Source organism: Cynocephalus volans, chromosome 8 (genome assembly GCF_027409185.1).
Source record: "Cynocephalus volans isolate mCynVol1 chromosome 8, mCynVol1.pri, whole genome shotgun sequence".
In the NCBI taxonomy this organism is placed as follows: Eukaryota; Metazoa; Chordata; class Mammalia; order Dermoptera; family Cynocephalidae; genus Cynocephalus; species Cynocephalus volans.
The window spans coordinates 61,296,926-61,323,196 of NC_084467.1; the positions used below are offsets into that span (position 1 = coordinate 61,296,926).

The 26,271-nt window shown below is 38.8% G+C and overlaps 1 protein-coding gene across 1 annotated transcript in view; it reads right to left on the bottom strand.

Annotated features, from left to right (window-relative positions):
• The window catches only part of PTGER3 (prostaglandin E receptor 3), a 30,436-nt gene extending 4,562 nt beyond the window's left edge, over window positions 1-25,874 (bottom strand). Inside the window, exon 1 of the mRNA XM_063107065.1 lies at window positions 24,978-25,874. Within this exon, the coding sequence (XP_062963135.1) occupies window positions 24,978-25,874 (897 nt within the window). The remainder of the gene's footprint in view (window positions 1-24,977) is intronic.
• Window positions 25,875-26,271: the final 397 nt, after the last annotated feature.

Here is a 26,271-nt window from a genome sequence, read left to right on the forward strand (position 1 = left end):
CCTCCTAAATTATTTTTAAATTAATTTTTATGCAGCTAATAATTTAAAATTATTTTTATGAAGCTAATATAGGTTTCTTATGTCTTACATTGTTTAGCACACTGTAATTTCCCGAAATTTATTATTGAGAATGCAATGATTATGAAATTATGAAATGAAGCCCTGTAAGCAATAGCTGGCACATGAGGAGAGACACTCTATCTTTTCCCAGAAATCATAAGATGTGTGATACAAAAATAATTGGAATTAGATGCAATGAGAATGATGCTGCCATTTCCAAATGGCAGCAAGGATAGAAGTAGGGCTCCAAAGTCCTCATCTAATTTTGAACTTAAGTGAAAATTAGCATCCATCTGTTGACTTCCCTATATTTAATGAGCTAAACAGTGATTACAATTTTTGTGTGCATGTTCGCAAATATTTTTTAGACTGTTCAGACTTCCAGAGAAAACCTTTAGTGTGAATATGTAGATTTCTGGTAGAATTGTTTTTATTAGTCCAGTTTTCTACTCTTTCTACAGGGGAGAAGGGACAAATAAAAAGCAGAATGGATGGCCAGTGCAGAGTCCATTTTTCAACAAATGCATGTATACCAGGCACAGTTGCTCCTTCTGAACAGCCTCATATAACGAATGATCTGGTCAAGAGAGCAGTGAGACCAATTATGGCTGAACAGAGCTGCAGCTCTTCTGCATGTTTGCCGGGCTCCATGTAACTCTCCCAGGGCCTCTGGCCTCTCCCCTGGTTATCAGCAGGAAGGGAGGGCTCTTTATGTACTTGAGATAACCAGGAACATGATGATGATGTCCGTGACCCCTAAATTCTGCATCCCTACCTTCTGTCAGGTAAAATTACCTTGCTCCATTCTAAAGGACAAAATGATTTGTCCCTTTCCCCATGATAATGTTCTTTCGAATGAGCAAAGCATTAATCAGGGAGACTGTTTTTAATATTCTGCATTTGGATTTTATTTTATTGCAACAGGATTTATAACTACACATTTAAAAATCGTCAGTACTTTACAACTTGTGTCAAAAGTGCCTTGGGTTACAAGCCATACATATCTATTAAAGATGATAAATTAGTAAATACAGGAAAATTAATTTGTGGAGAAAGGAATAAAATTGGTTAGCCACCCTTAGCCTCCATTATGGGGTGTTTATGCATTTCCAGTATATTCCTAATGTAAGTGTTTAAGAGAAATTTCCTTACAAGCCAGTTTTTATCTGATGTTTTGTTTTTCCTAATTCTCTGTTGTTAGGCTATGGGAGAATAACCTGCTCTACTGGAAATTCTCCTTCATAGTTTGATAAATGTGTTGCATTATAATACACTGAAACCAGTCTGGGCTCTTTAAACCACTTAATTACATAATTTGAAGGATTTTCATGGAGAGAAGCTTCACTGTGGATTGAGAAACAGTTGTAGTCTTCTCAGTCTGGTTCCAACTCTGTTTTGGGGTTGTCAAATCAACTCCACATTCTAGAATCTACAGTCTTAGGAACTTCCCCTGCCTTATCTAATCTGAACACTTTGCAAATAAACAATTCATAAATAATTTAAAAATTACTAGTAATTGTGTCATTTCATCTTTACTACTATGTAATATATAATTTTTTTAAAAAACAACATCAGAAGAACTAAATTCTATTACTGGCTCTGCCACAATTTATTGGAACATCATTTACTCTGTGGGCTCTATGAAATTCACTAGTAAACACTAGGGCTGGACTGGATGGCTTCTACATATACCTGTATGGTTAAGATTTTTTCTGATAAATTCTGAGGCAAAGATGGAAAGTGAGTAAGGATATAATTTGGAAAAGAAAAGCAACCTAAAGGAAAAAGGTGTGGAACAAAAGACATGGTTAGGAATAAATGAAGAAGAGAGAAAAATTACAAAATTAGGAAGTATATAGTACATGAGATCAGGGGACTAGATTCATGAAGCTTCAGGGAAAGATTTTTTAAGAAGTAGCAGATTTAGGCAAACACACTAACCAAGAGTTAAAGGCTTCCCTTAAATCTATCTGACTCAGCTCTACTTCTAGTTTGGTGACCAGTTACCTAACTTTGGATCTTAATTTCTCCCTTCACTAAAACGTGATTAATACATGCTTACTGTATATCTTCTCCATCTAGCAGCATAATTGCAAAAATTAAAATGAGATAAGAATAATTAACACTTTCAATTTACATAGCATACCTCTTCCCACACTCCAGGCACTATTGCACTATTGCATATGCTTCTAGAACAGAATGCTTTGACATTCAGAGACAGGAGAACAGTGGATGCTTAGGGGAATACTGCAAGGATATGCATGTACTATGTCTACTTTCCTTAAATTCCAACCTAATAGAGGTTAAAAAAAGAAAGAAAGAAACACCTCAGATTTGCACTTTAAAAATATTTGTTAAAGAATGAAATTAGCCATTCACAGCAACATGGATGAACTCAGAGAAAATTATGTTAAGTGAAATAAGACAGGCACAGAAAGAGAAATACCACATGTCCTCAATCATAAGTGGAAGCTAAAAACAAACAAATGAAAAAAACAAAGAAAGAAAGAAAGATACAACAACCACGATAATTCATTGAACTTCAGAAGGAGAGAACAGAACTGATACCACGAGAGGTGGGAAAGGGGGAGAGGGAGGGAGGTTAGCAAGAAATTGGCAAAGGGCCACAAAAAATTCTTACATTGTGTAATGCTGAATATATTAATTATCCTGATTTGAGGATCACATATTGCACACAGGTATGGATATTCAATGCTGCACTCAGATATGTACAATCAATTATGTTTCAATAAATAAATAAATAAAATCAGAATCATTATTCAACTACCACATAGGGGAGCTCAAAATTATAAAGAAGCTGGCAGTCTTCTACCACATTATTTGCTTTGTGAGAATTTCCCTCTTAATTAGTATGAATTGTAACTTCTGTGTGATTTGGCTCAGTAAACCTCCATACACATGTTCTGTCTAGACCAATGTTTATCTTTCTTTTATAACAGTTACAGAATGTCAATAACCAAGTAAGTATTCAAATTCTGGCTGAAAGGAAAAGGCAAAATCTACTCTATAAAAGTATTCACTCCTTGGATTATAGATGATGGATTAGCTTTGTGATCCATAAGTAAGAAGAGGTATTTTTATTATGTTTCAAACCCTTATTTCTCAGATGTCAAGAAAAAGTCTCAAGATTTAAACAACACCAATCCTTGAAATTATTTAGATTTAAGATAGTTTTTTCTCCCTAAATATAGTTTTATTTAAACCCCAAATGCTCAATTCTATCATCTGCCCAGATAATCACAGTATTAGTGACAATTAAAAGTGGCTAAATGCTTAAAGAAAAGAATCAGAGATGCGGATTAGTTTTGTGTGCAGGGATAATCACCTCAATGTATAAACAGAAATTTAGAAAAATCTAAATGACCAACAGTAGGACACTGTTTAAGTTATGGAACATCCATCGTATATGTAAATTATGTGTATTCTAATGATGTCATTTAAAATCATATTTTTAAAGAATATTTAGTAACATGAAGAAATGAGCAGGGCATGAAAAGTAAAAACACATGTTTATTGCATAGTATAATCCAATTTCTAAAGAACAACTGTGTGTATTTATACAATATATACACACATACATATTACTAGAAGCAGTTATCTCAGGGTGAGAATTAGGGCAATTTCTATTTTCTTCTCTGTATTTTTCTTTTCCAAATTCTCCACCATAAACATATTATTTTCACACTTAAAAAAGAAGTGTGAATTTAGAGTAGTTGGAGTCTTAGCTGTAAACAATAATCTATGAATTTATTGGTTAAAGTCTAGTCTTAAAACTGTCATTTCTCTCTCCTTTACTTGACTAATTCTGACTTATTCTTTGTGAGGACTTGAAATGTCAATTCATCTGGTATTTCCCTTGCCAAAAACAAATCTTAGTATGTCTTACTGTCGTCTTAATATGGGCTCCCATAATTCTCAGGCTCTCTTATCACTCCTAAACATTTTACATTGTTGCTTGTTTTTGTCAGTCTCTCTCAATAGATGCGAATTGTTACAAGGGTAGGGATCATTTCTGTCCTTTTAGGTATATCATGGCAAAGGCCTAGCTGAGACATGATACATTGTAGATTAATAAATATTTTTTGAAAATTAATGAATGATAGCAAGGGTACAGTGTACTCATTTGGGGGGGGTAACAGATTTTAGAGTTGTCATCTAATGCAAGAATCAAACATTTATTTGTATTCAAGTCTCCGGCTTTTCTTCTTCTTCTTTCCCCTTCCATCCTTTCCCCTCCTCCTCCCCCTCCCTGTCGACCACCCCTTCCTCCTCTTTCTCTCTCTTTTTCTCTTTTTCTTTTCCTCCCTCCCTTCCTTCCTTCCTTTTGTTATAATTAGCCAAGAGGACAGCTTCAATCTAGGTGCTAATGAATGATAAGTACATTTTCTTACCACTCATAATCTGCTCATAAGTAGAATGTTCTGATGTTCAGATCATAGCTACAGTAGTAACCTTAAAGTTGGTAAGTTGGGGCTATAGAATCAAAAGCTGAAACTATTTAAAATAAAATATATGAATCTATAAGAAAGGAAGAATTCTTTTGCCTATTTAATAACCTTTTTTTCCAAAACTACGGCCCAAGAAAAGTACGAAAAAAGATGTTATGCATATTAACAGTCTTTAATAAGGATACTTACCATCAAATTTTAAAACATAGTATCAAAAGTCCTTTTATTGCTATAAAAGTGTTATATATGATTCTGGCACTCCTTGCTTACAGAATTCTTGCCTACACACATGAAACCATATCTTATATTATAACAGATATTTGAAATGCTCCTCAGAGTCTGAGAGAGAACACATTAATAACAATTTACTTGTAAAATTCCCTGTCAACTTCTGTTAGACTTCTAGTCAGTATTGCCATCAGGAACTTTCCAGCATCGTATTAATTCATTTTCTTTTTCCCCAAACAAACACTCTTTCATGAAATTTACCAGCTTTCTTTATAGTTAACTCTTGTCTTATTGATTGTAAATAGGGGCTTACTAATGGTGCAATGTCAGATCCACAACCTGAGGAGCTTAAAGTGTCACTAATAGCATTTCTATTGCTTTGACATTAAGAGTATTCTGTGATTTCTGAATCATGACAGGAAGCTCGGCCTCTTTTGCCTCAACCTACTTAAAGAGAGCTATTTTAAGTGTATTTAATCCACACTTTTACTGCTTGGTTTTTGTGAAGGGGAAAAGCTTCAACCAAACATTTCTGGTGACTCTCCCTCCTTTTGGGGATACTGAGTAGCAGTTTTACAGACACTGATTCCTGCAACCCACTAACCTCACAGGTATGAAGGTATATCATAAACTGTAAAATACTCATAATCCCTGACTTAGAGTAAGTACTATGTAAGTATTAGTTGCTGTTTTGTTGTTACTATCATTTTATTATTCAGATGCTAAGCATAATAAAAGGAAGCATAAAAGATCTCTTCGCTGTCACCTCCTAGGTATGTAAATTCCTAGGAAGACTGTGGCTATGACATACCACAAAATGGTAACTTGCTCTGTCCAAGACAGGTATGGGTCCCTCTCTAACCCTGTCACCCACTGAGATGCAAGAAGCAGCACTGTAATGCTTCTTCACAGCAACTCATTCCCTTCATTCAATACATAAGTGGCAGGTGAAAACCATCAAGTGCCACGTGATATATACATTACTAATTGTGAACTTTATTTTTCAAAACACTCTTATGAAGAGATCCTGCTTTCCCTTTTCAGGAAATCAGGTAAATTTAAAATATCACTTAAAGTATGGTTAGCACTTACAGTTTTATACCAGGTTTGAGGAAAGTGTGAACATTAAATTCACATTATATGTGATGCAGGAAAATGCAAAATTATAACCTATGTATCTTCTATGTTTACCCCTTTAGGCTGATTTTGTCTCATCTGTTGGTTTATTTGGATTAATACCATTTGGTCTGACAGCAAAGTAAATAATCGGAACAAGAAGGAAGCAAACATGAGAAAGAAACCTATTTTTTCAATAACTCAAATTTCTAACTCCTATGAAGATCACAGCCTCCTATAAAAAGATAAACAAATCCCAATACCTGAATTCATTAGCTCCCTCTCTCCTTAATGTGTGAGCTCAATAAATTTTTACTGCACAACTTAGCTTCCTAGAGAAGATCTTAAACAAGTAATTATAAAATTATTCCTACTACTATCTTAGGGAAAATGCTTTTGGTGAATTCATTTCAAATCCTACATTTGATATTATCAAAATTTTGATATCTATCCTACATAGATATTTTCGAGAATGTTTTGCAGTGATTGATGAATAGATGCTATTGGAATTTAGAAATATCCAGTTCCCCACTCCATTTAACCAGAACAGTTGTTTTTAACTCTTTCTCTAGAGTTATATATTGAAATAATTTGCTCTGCTAAAACAATTAGAATACCATTGGTCTAATGCAGTGCTATCCAATTGAAATATAATTCAAGCCACAAGCGTGAGCCACGTACATGCTTTTAAGTTTTCTAGTAGTCACATTTTTAAAAAAGGTAAAAACAAAAATGTAGAATTGATTTTAATAATATATTTAAATTTACCCAGCGCTGACCTAAAAAGAAACTGAGACCAAATACATATAGCAAGGACTTCTTGAGCCAATATGACAGTTGCAACCAGAGAGACACATAGGTCAGGAAGCCCGCAGAGCTTGACATTTTATAATTGCAAGAAGCGGGAAGAGTCAGAGGAGAAAGAGAGAAAGACAGCCCACCTAATTACTTCAACAGGCTTTCTATTGGGAGTACATGACATAATAGATTTGGGATTGATACTAGGTAACATGCAGGAATCTAGGGTAAGGATTATAGCAGGTATTCTAGGTTATTTTATGGCTTTCTGGCATCATTATGGCTGCTTCTAAGTGAAACGGTCTAATGACAACATTTTTCAGGACAGGTGGATGTGATTACTGACTTAATCCTAGATCTTCCAAGTTGACCTGGTCAGAGCAGATTCTTTTGATTATCACCAAGATATCTAAAATATTACTTCAACATTTAATCAATATAAAAATGATTAATGACATTTTACTTTCTACCTTTTTGTACTTAATTTTGAAACTCTGATGTGTATTTTATTCCTACAGTAGATCTCAATTTGGAGTAATCACACTTCAAGTGCCTAACAACCATGTGTAGCTAGTGGCTACCATATTGGACAGCAAAGGTTTAGTGATTTATACTTTTCCAAAAGGGCCTCAAGGGCCTCCCACATATACTCTCTCAATTAAGCTGTGTAGGTGTCATCACTGAAGTGTCTAATACTGGTTGCCTATCCAGCATTCAATTTCCCATCTTCCCTTCTCATCAACACATCTACTTCCATTGGAGCCTATGTGCATCAGGACCGACCCCATCCCTAGCTACAGGAATGTGCCTGGGTCAGGCATGATCATGTGACCTCATAGTAGACAATGAGACCCAAAAGGAAGTCCCCTAATGATGTCTGAGAAAAAGGTTCCTCATTCTTGGGAGAGAGCCATAGAAAAACACAGCTTCTCACAGCTTCTTCTAGAGGTTAAGTAGGAAGCATGTACAGGCAACTGTCTTACTATCTGAGGGGAACAAGCCTTAGAATGAGGCCAGTGCTGTACTGCGAAAGAGAATGGGCAAGCCTTGGTCCTTGATGACAACGCTGAGCTTTCAGATTCACCAACTCTGAGGGCTGCCCTAACTGTGCACCTCTAGTTGTGTGTTTTATTTCCAAACCACTATGTTACATATCATCACCAATACTGACTGAGGGCAACGCATAGTAAAACTCTTGAGCATTTTTTGAAGAATTATGTTTTTCTCTTCCTTTCTTATTTTTATCTATTTCCCTACTGTTGCTAAAATTCCTCATTGTTCAGTTGTTATCCCCGGGGCACCTTTCCAAACATTCTTTTTGTTTTTTCCTTCTTTGGACACCGGGCATTAGAGCAGCTGTTTTCTAGTGCTTCTTACCCACTGCTTCTAATTAACTTCTCTCTTCCATTATAAAACAATGTTGTCTCTCCCATCCTGTCTATCCTAAAGGTATTTTTTAATCTTCCTAAGAATTTTTCTTACTAACAACAATGTGGAAACAATAAAAGTAATAAATAAAGGAAAAGGTATTATAATATTCTTTAAAATGCTCCCAAATTTTACTGTATTAATAGTACTCATTATGTATTACATACAAGTTGGTTTAGTGGCTTTAAAATAAAAAAGATTTGGGTTTGATTCACTCAGTACCATTTACTAGCTGTCGGCCATGCCATAGAGCAAGTTATTTGCCCAGCAAGTAAAAAAATAAAATATACATAATAAAAAACAGGAATTATTATCATCACATTGCAAGATTGGTGGTGATATGTGGTGATTAAAAAACATCTAATATATGTAAATCTCTTTAAGCCAGGATGTACACCTTGATCTTCCAATTCCAATTGTAGTGTCCTTTTCACTTAATTACAACTTCCCTTCCTCATTCATTCCACAATCATTTATTGAGTGGCTGCTATGGGCCAGGAAAAGTTATTGACAAATAAGGCAAGATTTCTGCTCTTAAGAAGTTTAAAATTTATAGTGAATGAGACAAATAAATAGATATTAACAAGAGGGAGGCCATATAGCTTAGTAATTAGTTGTACAGGCAATAAAATCAGATCAATCTGGATTTGAAATTAAGTTCTGCTTTTTGTTAGTTTCCCAACCCTGAGAAAGTTACTTATATCAAAACCAGTTTCCTCATCTAAAAATGTAGATAACAGTATCCCCTTAACGTTGTCGACAGAACAAAATGAGATTACGTTTGTGAAATGCAACTTGTGCTTGTAAAGTAAGGATTTGTCTACTGTGGGCAGTTATCCTTATTATCATAATTATAAATTTATAACTGTGCAAAATTAAGTGATAAAGATAAGCACAGGCACAATGGAGTAAGGAAGAGGGGCATTTAAATCAGTCTCCAGGTTCAGGGTGCACTGGCCCTCAAAACAGCAGATGCTTTGGAGGGTTTTGAAAGACAAAGAGTTCATACTTCTGAGTGTAAAATTGTGTGAATCACTGTAGGAACTGCAAATCGATTTTTATAACTGAAGGTAGGAATGCTGGGGGAGGGATGGAAAATGATGGTATAAAGTGAGTAAGTGTAGTCAAATCCAAGATTTTGAGGATTAAACTAAGGAATCTGAATCCTTTTAACTTGGAAAAGAGTGTTAGATAGTAACATGCCTCATTCCATGTTAGAGAGTCACTATGGTCACACTGAGGTTCTGTAAGGCTCTTTCTCTTCCCCATAATTATAAGAAAAAAAGATGAAAGTAGGTTTGCAAGAATCTTGATTGCACTATATCATGCTGGAGTTTTTAAACTGTCAAAACAAATTTTCTAATTTTGACTGTAGTCAAACACTTTTCTACTAAGCAAAGAGAACTCAATAAACAGTTTTATTTGTCTTATAAATAGTTTAGTGAAAAGAATAATATTTGTGAGTGGTACTAGCTGAAAAATGTTTGCCTAGTAAAATTTTACCACTGTATGTGAATGTTCTAAGCTTGAAAGACATACAGAACTGGATGAAAATGATGCCACAGCTTTACAAAAAACACTTCCTAAATTGCAGGTATCATGCTAAGTAGAATCTTTTAACAGATCACAAGTGAAAATTCTTGTTACCTTTTTCAGGGATTTTCAGAATATGTTTCCTAGAAACCCAAGCTCCTAAAAAGCCCAATCAATTAACGAATCAATGAATATTCTGCAAGAAATCTTTAACCACAGTGATTATCCATGCTGGACAATTTCTGTGATTTGTTACTATTCTCAATCAATCTATTCTTTTCTGCACAATATTTTTGGTGAAGTAATCTGAAAATGATTTAGTAAGCTAATAAAAGAGAACCACTATGAAATAGAGCACCGTCGTGTAAAAAAGCCTAGGGTCGACAGATTATAAGGAGTATAATTGAGGAAAGTTGTATAATTTTTTGAATTTTAGTATGTGCAACTGAAAAATGGGAATGAAAAATAGCAAACTCATTAATTGTTGTGAAGATTAAATTAGGTTACGAAAAGGGTTTAATACAGCAATTCTCAAGTACCAGCACATAGTAGGCATTTAGTAAATATAAGTCCTTTTGTTCTTGTGGCTCTCTTTAGCTTCCTCTCCACCAGTCTTGCTGTTCCCAATAGATCCATGGCAGGAACACACAGACACGGAACACATATATGTGCAGGCATGAACAGATGGCTTCAAAGATACATTACTGTCATCATATTTCTAAGAATGAATCAGATGGTAAAAATAGACTCCATCTTTTATTATTAATACCCCAGTTTTGGAGAACTCCTTTTTCTCTGTGTTCTGGGTGGGAGAGAAATCCTGGAAAATACTTCCCACTATTACCTTCAGTTTCAAAGACTGGATGCTGGTGGTGCCTGAAACTTCTGTCGACACCTTGATATAGCCAGGGAGTAAATAACCCAAGTTTGAGTGGTCAGTTTTGCACCGGGACTTTAGATCTTGAAAGAGTAATACAAAGACGGATTCATTACAACAGCATGCAGCAAACATTTGTTTTTGCTGCAGGGCCATGGCTGTGTGGCCTGAAGTTCAGCATCCAGAATGTCCTAAGTCCTGCCTGTCTTATCCAAACCCGGCCTGCCAGCCTTCTGTTGTCTCTGTGAGCCCCAATGTCATCCTTAACACAAGTGCTTTGTGCTCAGAGTCAGATTATGTTGTTTGCAACCAAGAGCCAAATCTGGGGAGGAAACTAGAAATCTGAAGTCAGAAGACATTTTCATGTTTCCTGATATTGATCTATAAAACATCATTGAATTAGAAATAGATGCTAGAGAAAAGAATTCCAAATTTTCCTTAATGTCTTTTATAGAACAAAAGCTAATGTTAAGATATTTACTTTCAGATCCAGGAAAATTCTTAAGTCTATTCTTGGAAGGAATTACTACCATTAAATAAATTTAAATATCTGCCACCCAACATGTTGGCCATTAGCACAGCTACTGATTTATAAAGAGAAAGTCAGTTGCCAGATTAACATCAAACCCAGAGTACACTCACCCTTTATGGAAAAATCAAGAACTCCTTTTTTCTTCTCCAGTCACCTCACTGTGGTGCTTACAGAGTACTTGTGAGCTGCAGAGCCTTATACAGCTACCTCTGTTCCACAGTAAACCTGTCATGACACTCTTAATTCACTTCTGGACAATTCTCTGAGCCTGAATCTTTCATTGGAGGTTAGCAAAACTTACACTAGTCTTCAAAAACGAAGCAGGGTACTGAGATGTTCTGTCATCTATAGCTGTTCCCTATATTCATAGAATAAAACAAAAATTAAAATAGAAAAGAAAGAAATATCCATAATGTTTAAACAGTGCTTCAAGATGTTCACATTCACTGAAATACTGTACTGTCATAAAAGCAAAATTAAAACCCCATATACAGACTGCAAATAAAAGAGTACTTGAAAAAGTTCATGGAAAGATTCAAATTATCTTTCAATTCTATTTTTCCACAAATTTTCGATAACAGAATTGAAAGGTAATACCAATTTTTCCATGAACTTTTTGAAGTACCCTCGTATAAACCTATCAACCTGAGGCTTTGAGAAAAGAACATAAGGCCTACCCAAGGAGCTGCACAGCTATGTCTTAGGTTGGTTCCTTAGAAGCAGAGACTGAACTGGGGACTCTGACACATGGCAAGAACCCAAAGTTAGAGACACAGAGAGAGACAGTCCTGGCTTCAGTCTTTTCATAGGGCCACCTCTGCTCATAACACTCCTACAATTTATGTGATTCAAGCAACTCCCTCCCCTTTTTTTATTTTTATTTTTTTGCTTAATCTAGTTTGCATTAGTTTTCTGTCATTTGCAGCCAAAGAATCCTGATTTTAAATGCAGGTAATATTAATTCGAGACTGCTCTTAGTTTAGGAGAAGAAAAGGCAAACAATAACAGGAGCTAGTTTAATAAGAACAACCGAATAAAAAATTTCTTCTGAGCCGTGGCCTGGAAATTAGCTTGGTCTGGATCTTCTCCTGGGAATCATGATTCTTATGACATGTTATTTTTCTACGAGCAAAGTTTGCTAACTTCTGTGTCTCTGTGTGACTGTTTTGATTCACGTTTCAGAAAAAAGAAGCAGCACCTATTGGATAGAACTGACATCCTGACATTGCCTACTACCAGCTGTGTAAGCTCGGAGCAGTCATGTCCTTCTTAGGGAGCCAAATGGAAGGTTGTTTGTGGACAGCTGGCCCCCTCATTACCAGAGGCCCAGAGAGGAAGACAGGGTCCTATTTCTGGTCAGAGTTACAGCACAGGGATCAGAGAAATTCTGGAATGTCTGGTGAATCCTATCTCCAAAACACTTTGTGAATATGTCTGCTTCACTCCAATCCCAGCTGTCACTGTCTCTCACCTGGATGACTTCAACAGCCTTCTAATGGTCTCCCTGCCCCCACTCTTGCCTTTTTGCAATCCAGTCTGCACACAGCTGCCAGAAAGGTCTTTTAAAAACATAAATCCAGTAATGTCACTCCTGCTTCAAACTTTCTAGTAGTTCTCACAGAATAATAACAAAACTCCCTGGTACATACAGCCTTACACAATCTGGCCTCTCTGACCTCAGTTTACAGCACTATCCTCCCTGCCCTCCTCTCCTCTCAAGTCAGTCACACTGGCTTTCTTTCTACCTCTTGAACATACCAGGTGAGGGTCTCTGCTGTTCCCTCCGCCCAAGATGCTCTTCCTGTAGATCCTTCATCCCAATTCTTTCCATTCATTCAGATCTTGCTTAAGTATTACCTCTCAGAGAAATTTTTCCCTGGTAGCCCTGTCTACAAAGACCACATCACGCTGCATAATTTTCTTAACAGTATTCATCGCAATCTGACTTCTTGTTTACTTGTTTACTGCCTCTCTCCTTTCACTGGAGGGCAAATTCCCCAAGAACATGAAACTAGTCCAATTCATTACTATATTTCCAGCACCCAGAACGGTGCCTGACACGTAGTATGTACTCAATAAACATTCCTTGAATGCATAAATGGACAAATAAATTCTAAATGGTTCTTGGCTTTGTTCCTTTATTGAAAACTGACAGTGGAAAATACCATTGCTTTTTTGAGTTAACCTCAAGTTTCTCCAGGGAATCATTTGATAGCTAACATCTTCTAGGACAAGGGCCACCTCATTGTTCTGTCAGGCTGTAGTATAGTATCTCACACACAACCAATATTTAATAAATGTCTATTAAATAAATTCATAAATCAGGGCTCCTTCCCCTGCCATTGTCAAAGTAATTTCATATTATTTTCCTGCTCATAAATTTAGCAGAACTTCTCAATACCTAATACAGAATTATAGTATCATACAACTTTAAAAATAAAAGATGTCTCTAAAAGTAAATTTAGTATTGTTCTGATATGCCCACATCTAGATTCTTTACCGAGCCAATGTTTCGATAGAATTTCATTGTAATTTGATGGAGATGATATTAGTTTTATCTTATTTTATTTTGAGTGGGAAGAATCTTATTTTAAAACCCATTTATGTAAACTACCATCTTGTTTCCTTAGAACTAGGACACAATGGTTTATACTAGGAGGGAAGACATTGTTGCAACCCAGAATTATTCTTTTGGAATGTAGTAGTAATTGTGAAGCAGAACATGGGGGTCTTTTCTTAAAATTCCTATTATGTGAACACTTTCTGGTTTCAAGTCCAAGTGCTATAATTTTTAAACCTAATATATTAACCTAACATTTTTATCACCAACTTTTCTTTAAGAATGTTCCTTTTGTCATTTAGTTGTTGATTTTCCTGGGTTTGACCTATTTAGTATTGTATGAAATGACATATATGCTTTTTTGAAAATATGCCTTTGTTTTTGCCATATTTACTAAAGTACCTGGCACAAAATGCACCAAAACCTACAGCAGTAGTTTTCTGTAAATGCTCATGAGTTTGCATCATTAATATAATTGCTGACCCACATATAACTTGTGCAACATTGTATGTATGCAGGTTGTCAATTAAAAAAAAGGGTCTCTTTGTTATCAAAAATAACAATAATAATAAATTTTTTAAAAAATTTAGTATTGTTCTACATAAACCAAGGGCTAGTATTAGCACCAAAGGGTGGAAGCAAAAAGGAAGACAATATTCAATCGATATAAGGAAAATAAAATTTTTGTAATAGAAAGAACAACTCAAGATGAATTGGGCTACTCTGAGGCACCATGACATGGGGGAAAGGGCCTGGCCTTTAAGTCCCAGCTTGACCACTTACTAGCTCTGTTACCTTGCACGAACACTCAATTTCTTTCAGCTTTAGTTTTTTCACTATCTGTGAACTGGATATAACAATGCATACCTCACAGGGTTGTTACAAGAAATTTAAAAAATTATATGTGAGAAAGAACCTGGCACAATGCTTGGCTCTAAGAAAAGTCTTTGTGTCTCTTGTAAAGCAACAAATTTCCTGTAAATAAAGGTGTTCAAACAAAGCTTGAACAATCTCACCAAGAATATTTTAGAAAGAGATCGAACATTAGATGAGTCGTTTTACTAGCTGACATCTATGAATTCAGAGATTTCACAATGTGAACCCTCCTATTTTACGTATATGGAACTGAAGTTTCGAAAAGCAACACAACTAGCCCAAATGAAATACAAATTCTTATTCCTACTCTTCGAGGCAGCATATCAATGTGCTCCTTCCTCCTTCACCCTTCAGTCCTTATTCGACTCATACTATTTCTCAACATGCTCAAACGTACTTCAACAAAAACAGATTTGCTTATCACTCTCAGCACATCTGGCTCAATTTTTTCCTCTGTGCCTCTGCACAGACCCACTACTGTCTCCCCTACCCCACCAATTCTATGCCAGGCTACTTCCTTCCCCTCTTTTAAAGCACCACTTAAGGGAGAAAAAAACCTAATAACACCTCCACATTTCTATCTGCCCTCAGAACTCAAGGGCTCTGATGTCCCAAGTCTCTATCTATAAGAAAACCTGAGTGACCTTCTTAATACATAGAACAGATTAAATCACGCTTTCACTCAAAGCTTTTAGTTGCTTTCCATCATACTCGGGGTAATATTCTAAACTCCCAAATGATAATGATTTATCATTATCTGGCCCTGCCTACCTCCCTAGCCTCACTGTGAGGGTGCCCTCCGTTTACCCACTCTAATCCATCCATCTGGCCTTCATTCAGTTCCTCCAGTGCTTCCAGCTCTTTCCTACACTGGTGCCTTCACATACTGCTCTTTCTTTCTTGAAGTCTCATCTTTCAAAACTCATCATAAATGACATTTTCTCAGAGACACCCTCCATAACCTCCCAAACTCCTACCAATGCAGCAGGAGGGGGTCCTCTTTGACACTCTCCCTTCTCTTGCCTTCATAACATGCCATTGTTTAATGTATCTAAGGGGATGCAAGAAGCTGCCCCCACTTCTCTGTTCAAGTGAGCAGAACAAATCATATTACTGCAAATATTACAGAAGTAAGAATCACTTACTTTAGTAAATGTAGAATGATTGGGTTTACACAGTAGAAAATTGTGTGGTATAACAAAGGAAAACCCACACAAAACTCCTGGGTGTAAAATGCTGGTAACTGGGGAAGAGGTGGATAGTGCTTAGGGGTTCTAAGGGGCTTTGGGAAAAGAAGAGACCAAGAAGCCGAGCTTCTTTCCCAAGATTTGAAGCCAAGAAACTTAGAGCAGAGTGGTTTTGGCTACATTTAATAGAGGGAGCAGACATGGAAAGCCTTAAAAGAAAATTAATTGAAAGGTGTGGATTGAATGTCCCCCCCCACAAACTCATTGAAATTGTGTCCCCCAGAGTTCCAGATATTGGAAACTTGGTCCCCATTGTGACAGTGTAAAGAGGGTGTGAATGGGAAATTCTGTTATGGTAATTAAAACGTGGGGCCTTGAAAAGGGGATTAGTTTGTAGGACCATGCCATAGTACATGGATTAATAATGGTGGTCAGGGGCATGGTTCTGAGAGCTTTAAAAGGAGAACACATGAGATTCCCTCTCTCTCTCTGCTCCACCATATTCACCATGTGATACCCTGAGTTGCTATAGGGCAAGACCCTCACCAGATGTGTTTCCTGAACTTTGAACTTCTCAGTCTCCGAAACTGTAAGTAAATAGTGCTTCTTTATATATCACCCAGTTTCAGGTATTCTGTTATAAGCAACAGAAATGGACTAATACAAAAGGGAAAAGCAAACGTGTCAGGGGATGAGTACAACCCAGAGCCTAAGGACCCAAAAGGGAGGGCTGGTTTTGAACAGCATATGGCCTGAGGCCAGCACCCTCTGCTCCATACACTTACTCTAGCACAGTAGTTGTGCTCTGGGGAATTACAACTGAGCATTACAGCTGGAGTTACAGGTGTGAATTAATGTGCTCTCGAATGTTAAGTCTGAGCACAGACCTGTTGCAGCTTGGGCAGGGGCATGTTCCATCAGAAGCATCACTGCAACAGTGGACCAGTGCTGTCCTTCTGCCCAGACAAGGTCAATGTTCAGCAGTGGTACCATGTGGCAATAAGAGCAAACACAGTAAGACTCATCAGGCTAGTTACATTTGTTTATTGAAATGATTATCTATTGTTTGTCTATCTTAGTAGACTGAAAGCTTCACTAAGGAAAATATCATGTCTGTCTGGCTTACCATCAAAGCAGTGTGTACAAGTTGCTCAGCCCGTACAGCCATAAGAATGAGCCCTGGTCACCAGGGTGATGATCAATGACAGGCACATAGCAAGCCTTCAGTAAATCTTACAGAATGATTGGATAAAAGAATGTGTGATCTATTTTGTCTGTTTGCATACATTTCTATGCTTCTTCCTACTAAGTCTTTAGGTGTTTCCCCGCGTACATTTAAGACAGTTTGTTTTGCAGGGACCATTTTATCTTTTGAGATCCACAGGAAGTCAGAACTAAAAGGAAGGTTAGAGTTTAGAGTTGGCAATCGTTTTATCTTACTGACGAGAAAAGGGAAGACCAGTAAGACAAACTGACTTCCATCACATGGGAAAGCCAAGACCAGACCCAGGTCTCTTGCCATCCAGTGCCATATTCTCTCTATGGCTTTCACCTGCTTCTTCAATAACTCCCTTTTGTTCTTCTCATGAAACAGAGAGGGGTGCTCACATGTCAGGGGTCACTTAATCACGAACTGCCACTCTCTGGCTGAGGAGCTGGCTGTTGGGCACTTTCTATTTGAGGAAATGTGTATGTGTGTGATCTTGCAGAAGCTCTGATCCAAATAAGGTGGTTGGTGGCAAGAAGTTATCAGGGAAATCTCATACATGAAGATGATAATTAAAACTCTACTTTACTGTCTTCTGAATTCCCCAAAATGTATCTTATCTTTTACAATCTCTCTTTCATCATTTTCAACATGAACAACATACGTCTTTTTCCAAATTTTCATGAATCACGACAGTGGCATATTCTCAATAATAAAAAAATGACATTTATTAAGTGTGCAGAGAGAGACAAAAAGATATTCAAATCAAATATACTTTCAAGAAATGTGAAAAAATTTGTGGAAAGAGTATTTTTAAAATTACATTTGATTTTCTTAAATTTATATTTGCTTATAATAAATAGGCTTCCAGCTCCAATGAGAACTTTTCTTTTTGTATTAACAAGATTTAAAAAATAGTAATGCTAAACGGTACAGGATTTGGTCTCTTCTAGTTCTGCCACCATTTTTCATTTTTAGTTTTATGGTCCTTCAAATACCTATCATAAAATTATTCCTGCTAAAATAATATATATTTTTAATAAGCATCAAGATCAGTCACGGAAATGTCCTCCATATGAATATTGCCCCAGAGAACATCTGAAAAGGTCTCTGAACAGGAAAATAACTCTTTGTGCTATTTGTAGGCTGCAAATAATATTAATATGTTGTCAGGACCTCATCAAAATGTGTGAGGCAGTTTATAACTATGATTCACACACTTTGGTCTGACATAAGTCTCATGTAAATTCAATTACAGGCTGTGAGTCAGTGGCAGAGGATCCACTCAGCCCCAGCACTCCTGATAACCTGTGAAGACATGAAGACAACTGAGGCACAGGCTCTACCCTTAAGGAGTTTGCAGAATGGCTTGAGCTAGGACAACAGCTAGGTGCACAAATAATTCATCTCACATATTTAAGTGAGGACAGGTCTGTAATGCTGACTGGGAAGAGCTCCCACTAGAGGATGAGAAAGCAGGTGAGGCCCATGTTCAACAACACAGAGGAATGATTGGGCAGGTGGAGAGAGGCATAGCCCACTGCAGAAGATGAGTCCTCCTGCTCTTAACAGCCAAGGAGTGCAAGCACATTCTAGGCCTGTGATAGAGGTCTTCAGAGCACAAAGTAGTGCCTACCCCTCCAGGTTGAAGAGAAAGAGAAAACAGGCTCCAGCATGTTTTAGATTTAGAAAGCTAAATGGCAGCTATAAAGGGGAATGGATTCCAGGGCTGAGAGAATGCAGAAGAGAGATGGTGGCATGGCGAATGGAGCAGAGATGAATTACACTACCTTGTAAAAATGTATGCACATGTGGTTTACCACTATCCTTGTTTTATTTTTCTTTGAAAAGTTACACTCTCCCACCACATTTTTTCCCCAGTGAACTATAACTAATCAAGCTGTGAAACATTACTTGCCTCTTTTGTCCAATTTCTTGGGGGAAAGATCTATCTGAACACAAGAAGCCAACATTTTTATCCAATAAAACATCATAGTGGTATTCCTAATATGGAAGGAATATTCCCAGCTTGCTAAAAGGACTGAGTAATGAAGCATTTTCATAGCACTGTACACCTCCAAATTATTTTCACATATATTTATCTTGGTTTTCATTATAATCCTGTGAAATGAGCTGGGAAGGTGTTTTTATTCCTATTTCACAGAAAAAAAAGAAAATAGTTCACAAAGATATCAGGTGATCAAGTGAATTGTCTAATGTCACACAATTAATTGCTTGTGTAAGTGGAACCAGACCCTGTCTTCTGATTCAGGTGCTCAGGTATTCAATCAGTAAGCATGTGTTGGCCATACTTTACATGACAGGCAATTATGATAGTTCCTAGAGAAAGAAAAGCAAACAAGGCAGACATTGTACCTGCCCTCAGGAGATCTAAGAGAACAGACAATTAACCAATACGTCCAATGAAGTGTGACTCAAGACTATGACAGGCAAATGCAGAATAGTGTGGGACCAAAGGACTGGGGTCCAACCAAGCCTAGAGAGGATTAAGGAAGGCTTGTCTAAGAAAATGACTTCTAACTGGAGACCTCAGACAATGCAAGTGGGGTGACTGATCAGCAGATATTTTGAATGGCTGAAGAGTAAAATGGCAAATTGAAAAATGGAGAGAGGAGTTTTCTGAGTAAAGTGAGCAGTCTGCATGAAGTCACAGAGAATTTCCACTCTGAGTGCTACTTCTCTGTGTGTGTAACCCTATCCCTTTCATTAAAGTTATATGTTGTCCAACTGTCGTTCTTGTGTAACCAATTATTATGTTTACTGTAAAATGTTGCCATACAATTAGGGAACAAGACATAAGGGGTACACCAAGAAAAATTAGGCTTCTTCTTTAGTGACCATCTTTAATCCATTAAAGTTGAAATTTTCTAGGGAAAAGGGAACTTGAGAGACTGTTTAATAATCCTCAAGAAGCATAGCTGGCGGGAGCTGAAATGCAAACTTCCTGCTTATCTCTGTGATAAGGAATTGAGGAAAGAAGAGTCAGACTTTGACATGTTGCAGTTGCAGATCTTAGGGTTGTGAGGCATGGATGAGATAAATGTGGAACACTGGAGGGTTACAAAAATGCAACACAAATATAAAGAGTTTTAGGGAGGACTTCCCTGCACTGCTTCCCTGCAATGCAAGGCCAAAACCGAAAACTGGAACATCTCTCATCTGCCACCCCCAGCACACCCAGACGGATTATAGTCTGTTATAAATGCTTGCAGTGCATATTCCTGAGTGTTATTCCCAGAAAACAGAACCTATGCAAACTTTTATAATTGAGTTATTGACCTTTATAGCTTTTTCAAAAGAGAAAGGCAAGTGAGTCACAACTAAGTTACAACTCTAGACCATCTGAATTTCTTCAAAGATGATGGCTTAAGAAGTGTTTAATTCTTGGCTCTCTCTGATAAACTCAAAATTTTTTAAAATCTGCATTTTTTTAGCACTGACTTATATCATTAATCTTCAAGTTATATTGGCTTCTGGATATATCATTTAGATAATCCACCATCACCCCATATGTGTCATGTCCAAAAGCCCTAGTCTTTGAGGGGCCCGCATCCTTACACAACGTAGACCAAACAGTCCCTCTTCCAAATTGTCCATTTGGGTTCATTGAACCATGATTTCTCCCAAATAAGAGAATCTGAGAATACTATAAATGGAAAGTGACCTTAGATGTCTGTTAGTCTCACCTCTTTCCTTTACAGCTAAGACGATATATAACTTGCCCAGTGCTGCTATTAGGACTAGAATTCCTGGCCTCTAAGCTAAACAAACAAATACATAAACAACAACAACAACAACTGAAAATAAACTCAGAGTCAAATATTCTGAATTAGAAATCTGGTTCTAATATTCTTTATACTCAAGTTCTTTGTCTTAATGATGTAGGCAATAGCGGCAATTTTATAGTACGTAGTTAAATGAGGTAATGTACGTGAAAACATTTACCACAGTGCATAGCACACAGTAGATGCTCCATAAATGTTTGTTGAATCCATAACTCCTTAAATGGGCCATTTCTAATCCCATCAGTTTTCTCTTACCTTTCCTTCTCTGACTCATCTCTTCCCACTGTTTCTACCGTTAGGCCCTAACCAACCTGCAAAAGTAAGTCATGTTCTAATTTTCCAGCCCAAGTCTATCCACACACTATAGTCCCACCAATAAACTTTCTTCCCTATTCAAAAACCTAAAATAGAGGTTCTACTGTTTACAGGCAAAAGAGCGAAGTTCTCATCCTGTCATTCAGGGACTAATGTCATTCAGGGACTACCTAAAGCTGGTTCCATGAACATCTTCGAACCATGGTTCCTATTGGCCCAGTGTGTATGCTGTTTTCACTGGGCTGGGTCCGGGTCACACTCACTCTCAGCCATGAGGTCAAGTTTTGCCATCCCACCTCATCTCGGAAGCATACTCTGGCAAGTTCAGATGGACTTTCTTCTGAGAACCAAAAGCATGAATTACATCCTGCCTTGTATCATTATTTTTTAATTGTTTCACCCATAAATGTGGAAATTCTGCTTCTCCAAACAGATTATAACTTTTTGACCTGTTTTTAATAAGTCTACTTAATACCCTTTCTACAGTGTCTAGTATTGTAGTCAATCAAAAATGTAATGTATTCTGAATAATCTCAACTTTCATAAAAACAAATTATAGATGATTTTTCCTATAATGGAGATTCACATGCTCAATCATTTTCCCTGAAGCAACATCCCAAATACGGCAGAAATTTAAAGGCAGAGAAAATTAGCAATTGAATAATATGACTTTTATATACTGTGAAACAGCATTACTTCTGTAAAATAATCTATCATACATATCTACCACATGTGGCATATTAAAGGAAAATTTCACTTGTCCAAATATATCAGTGATTTCTCAAATTTAAAAAATCACAACTACATTGTGAAATATCTTCTTGAATTGAAGTATCCCTTGTTTGTATGTGTGGATACTGAGTGGGGAATTTGCCAGTCCAAGATTAAAGGCAAAAGCTTCTGAGGCTGCTTTTCTTCACTTCCAAGGTGGAAGATGAGGAACTCTTTGTTCCTCATACCTCACTTTTCACATGTTGATGGTTAGCTTTATATTTACTATTTTTAAGATGGCTACAGTATTAGCCACATTAGACTTGTTTGGGAGTACCAGGTTATAAAAGTACAAATTTTTCTCATAGCTTCTTTTGAACAACACCTTAAGGTTATTCTGCTGCTGGAAACTTAGCTATCATGTCAAATAACTGCATGATTTTGTGAGCATGGTTCATAAAAATTCAAACAACAATAATAATAATAATAAGTCAAACAGATTGTTTTGCTGAGTCAAGTAACCAATTCCAACAGAATGGTAATTTGGTGCCTTACTAAGAACTGTAAATCATCTATCACAGTGACATTATTCCCACTGTATTCTCACCTCTCATACTGTATTTTGCAAAGTTTCTGAGAAAAAGAAAAAGAGCTTTTGTTTGCACCCCACATAAACCTCTATTTAGGTATTTACATAGAGGGAACTTTGAGCAGTTGAGACATTTTCTTATTATGGTATCTCTGCTCTACTAAGTTTTCCAGCAGTAACAATTGATTATTATTATAGTCGTCATAGTCTTTCAAGATAAGATATACTCACGGTCCTTTCAAGTAAGGAGTTTGGATAATTAGATTAGTATCCTATGGCCAACTCAACAAAAGCTGACAGAAACTCTATATTTTTTACCCATAGTTAGAAAAAAAGTGTTAAAAACGATCTCTCACTTTAACACTTAACATGCTGAAAATTCAATTCACTGAGTTGTAGTGTTTTCATTCTTATAATTCCCTAACCTATTAAAAAAGCAGTTTTGCCAGTTCTTTCCTTTGAAATATGTCCAACTTTGTAGTACAGACCTTTCTGAAGATATTTGGAGACTGAATTTCAATGGTGCACAAAAAACAGAAGATGAATGCATTTCCTTAAAACAGAACTTATATGAGATTTCAAAAACTTCATGGAAAGATTAGTATTATCTTTTAATAATATTTTTCTATGAAATTTTTGAAGTACTGCCATATTAAAACCATGAATTTGTCCTCTTTGATATGATCACATGTGAACTTTAATGTTTTTATGAGAAATGAATTAATAAAGTGTCTGATAAGATGCCACAAATCAATGAATATTATCTAAATGAAGGTATTAATTGAAATTAAATAAGACTGCTCCCAAATAGTCTTTCTTAAGAGAGTAAGTTTGGTCATCCTAAGTTACAATTTTCAAGACTGGCCTATATTCTTCCTGGGGCCTCCATACTCATGGTGTTTGAATCAAAGTTTCCAAATAAAAAACACACTACATAGTTCCTCTTCTACTTAAAAACAAAACAAACAAAAAATTGTAAGTCTGATTAACTGTATGGGTAAGCATTTTATTCATATGATTTTACTGCAATTTTTCTAGGCTATAAATCATGCAATACAGCAAACTCAAAGGTATGTAACTCAAATGACAGTTGTGAAAAATTCAGATAGTTTGTCTTTAAAGTTAGTTACCACACATCAGTAAAGTGTTTATTATTTAGCACTCTTTTTCCCTCTTTTCTCACCACCTACACACCTCATTCCTCCACCATAGAAGTAAATATGTCTAAAATTGGTGCTAGTTTTGATAAGCCATGGTGATGACATCAGCCTGAGTTCTAGCTCCTGGAATGCAGAACCATGACCCTACAGCAACTTGAGGGCAGTTAGGTCCCAACATAACTCTTCTTGTCAATACACATCACTGATTTGGAGGCGAGACTTGTGCTCCAAATGTACCATACCAGTAAAACACAGATATCCTCAAATACCTGCTTTGTCAAATGCACGGGAGGGTGGGAAGAGGAAATGAAATACGTTTCTATTTTAAAATACAAGCGATTTAAAACTATATATGGTGCACAACAATGTCAATGTACTTAATGCCACTGAACTACACAGTTAAAAATGGTTAATATAGTAAGTTTTATGCTATGCATATTTCACCACAATATTTTTTAAAAAAACTCTATGTGCGTGATTCTCAAAACTGTGTCCATGTGTTTTAGAGGTTTTCCATAACTCTACAACATATACTCCATTATAATTGCTACAGTGACCGGGTTGCTTTTTCTGCAACATCTATAAAGCTAGGCTGCCGGGGTCCTAAATAAGCATTCGTTCTTTAGTAATTAGTAAACAGTGATACCCCCAGAAATTTCTAGGTAAAAGTACCACAGAAAGAAACCTCAAAAATGCCACGTAAGAGTGGGTGTTAGATAAGGAGCCTGTGAAAACATTTGCGGCGCTGCGCTGGCGTATGGAGGGGGCAAGTGGAGAAACCCCTACCTCCTACCCAGGACTTGCCGGACCGGGCCTGTTGATTGCTACAAGGACAAGCAGACTCTGGTCGGAGGGAATTACTGGGCTGTCAGGTGCCCTGACTGACTGTCGGTTCCAGCACTTCCTTAGAGGATCAAGCACTATTCCAAAGGGCTGAGGCTGTCTGCTGCGGCGAGATGCAACTTTCACTCTCCTGCCTCCAGTCAAGAGGGAGCCTAGAAGGAAGGTTTGCGCCGGCTGCGCTGAGGGGCGCGCGGTGACTCAAAAGCTGCAAGAGGACTGTGCCTGTCTGGGGTTGCGGGTAGGGTTCTGCGGGCTGAAAGTCGACTTAGCGAGGTATTAGAAATAAGGAGAAATCCCGCAACATCGGGCTACAGTTGATCAGGCTATCGCCGTCCTTCTAACGCACCTCTACGCGGTACATGCACTGAAATGACACCTGGATAGCCTCCCCTCCCCGATTAGAACGTGAGCAGCCCTACGATCTCCAAGAGTGCATAACCAGTGCCGAATGCGATGTCTCGCACTTGAAAGGCGCTCAGCAAGCAAGTGAGGAGCTCAACAGTGAAGTCCCAACCGAGATAGCGCGGGAAGAGAGGCCTCCCCAATGCTCCGCGGTTGCAAAACCACCCCTGCAGGTGCTGCTTGCCAATTCTGCCACTTCTGCCACTAAGAGAAGTCTCCCTTTCCCGCCTGCTCGCACTCCCCTCTGGACCTCTCTCTGCACACCCTGGAAACTACTTACCAGTAGCGGCGACCAGCAGACCGACAGCACGCACATGATCCCCATGAGCTGGATGGCCGTCTCGGTCGTGATCCGGCCCCACTGGGCACTGGACTGCGATGCCGTGGCCTTGGCCCGGCAACGGGACACCAGGGCCTTAATGGTGGCCAGGTTGCAGGCGAAGGTGACGGCCAGGGCCAAGAGCCCCAGGAAGGCGAAGGTGGAGGCGAAAAAAAGATTGCCGCGGTTGTGCGGCGCGCTAGTCCCATTGCCCCCTCGCGCGGTGCTGATGAAGCACCACGTCCCGGGCCACTGGATGGTGTACTGCCCCACGCCCAGCACCGGCAACAGGGCGAAGGCGAGCACAGCCAGCCACACGCCCAGCAGCACGGCGCGGGTGGCGCGCGTCTTCATGTGGCTCGCGTACCAGTGCGGCGCCCGGATGGCCAGCGCCCGCTCGACGGCCATGGCGCTGGCGATGAAGAGCGAGCAGAGCCCAAAAACAGTCATGGTCAGCCCGAAGAAGGTGCAGAGCCTCCCCGACGGGTCGAGCTGCTCCCAGCGCTGCTTGGACAGGTACACGACGATGACCACGGGGGTGGTGAGCAGCTGCCCGACCAGGTCTGTGAGCGCTAGCCAGCCGATGCACAGGAGGAAGGACTTCTTACGCTTGCTCTCCCGGCGCCGGTAGCTCCGCGACACGAGCAGCATGGCCAGCGCGTTGCCCACGAAGCCGGTGATCAGCATGGTGATGGGGAAGGCCACGGACACCGAGCCACAATCTTCGCCGGGCCCTGGGGGTCGCGTAAGGTTGCCCCGCGCCTCGGCGGAGCGCTCGGGCGCCCACATGCCCGGGTAGGAGTGGTTGAGGCGGGTGCAGAAGGGGGCGTCCCCGCCGTCGCCCCGGGTCTCCTTCATGTTGGCTTCGAGGTGAGGAGGAGACGGCGCCCTGAGAGCAGCAGCGGGAGCTGACAGACGCGGCACAGACGGCGGCGGAGGTCGGCGACCCGGGCTGGGGCTGGGCTGCCCTCCATGGCGAGGGGCGCAGACGCCGCCTCACTCCCCTACTCGGGCCACGACGGCGCCAGGGCTTTCAGGCCCGGCAGGCAGCCGAGCCGTCCGCTCCGGAAGCCTATGGCTCCGAGGCGTGCCGAGGTGTCCGGCCCTCTCTATAAGGCCGAGGGAGGCGGGGCGCCCGTGGGTGTGGGCAGAAGTGAGGTGGCGGGAGGGTGGAGAAGCAACTGAGCGCCTCTCTTGGCTGCTGCCTGCCGGCTCCCCTGGCCGCTTAGGCTGGAAAACCCCTAGGCGAACTGCT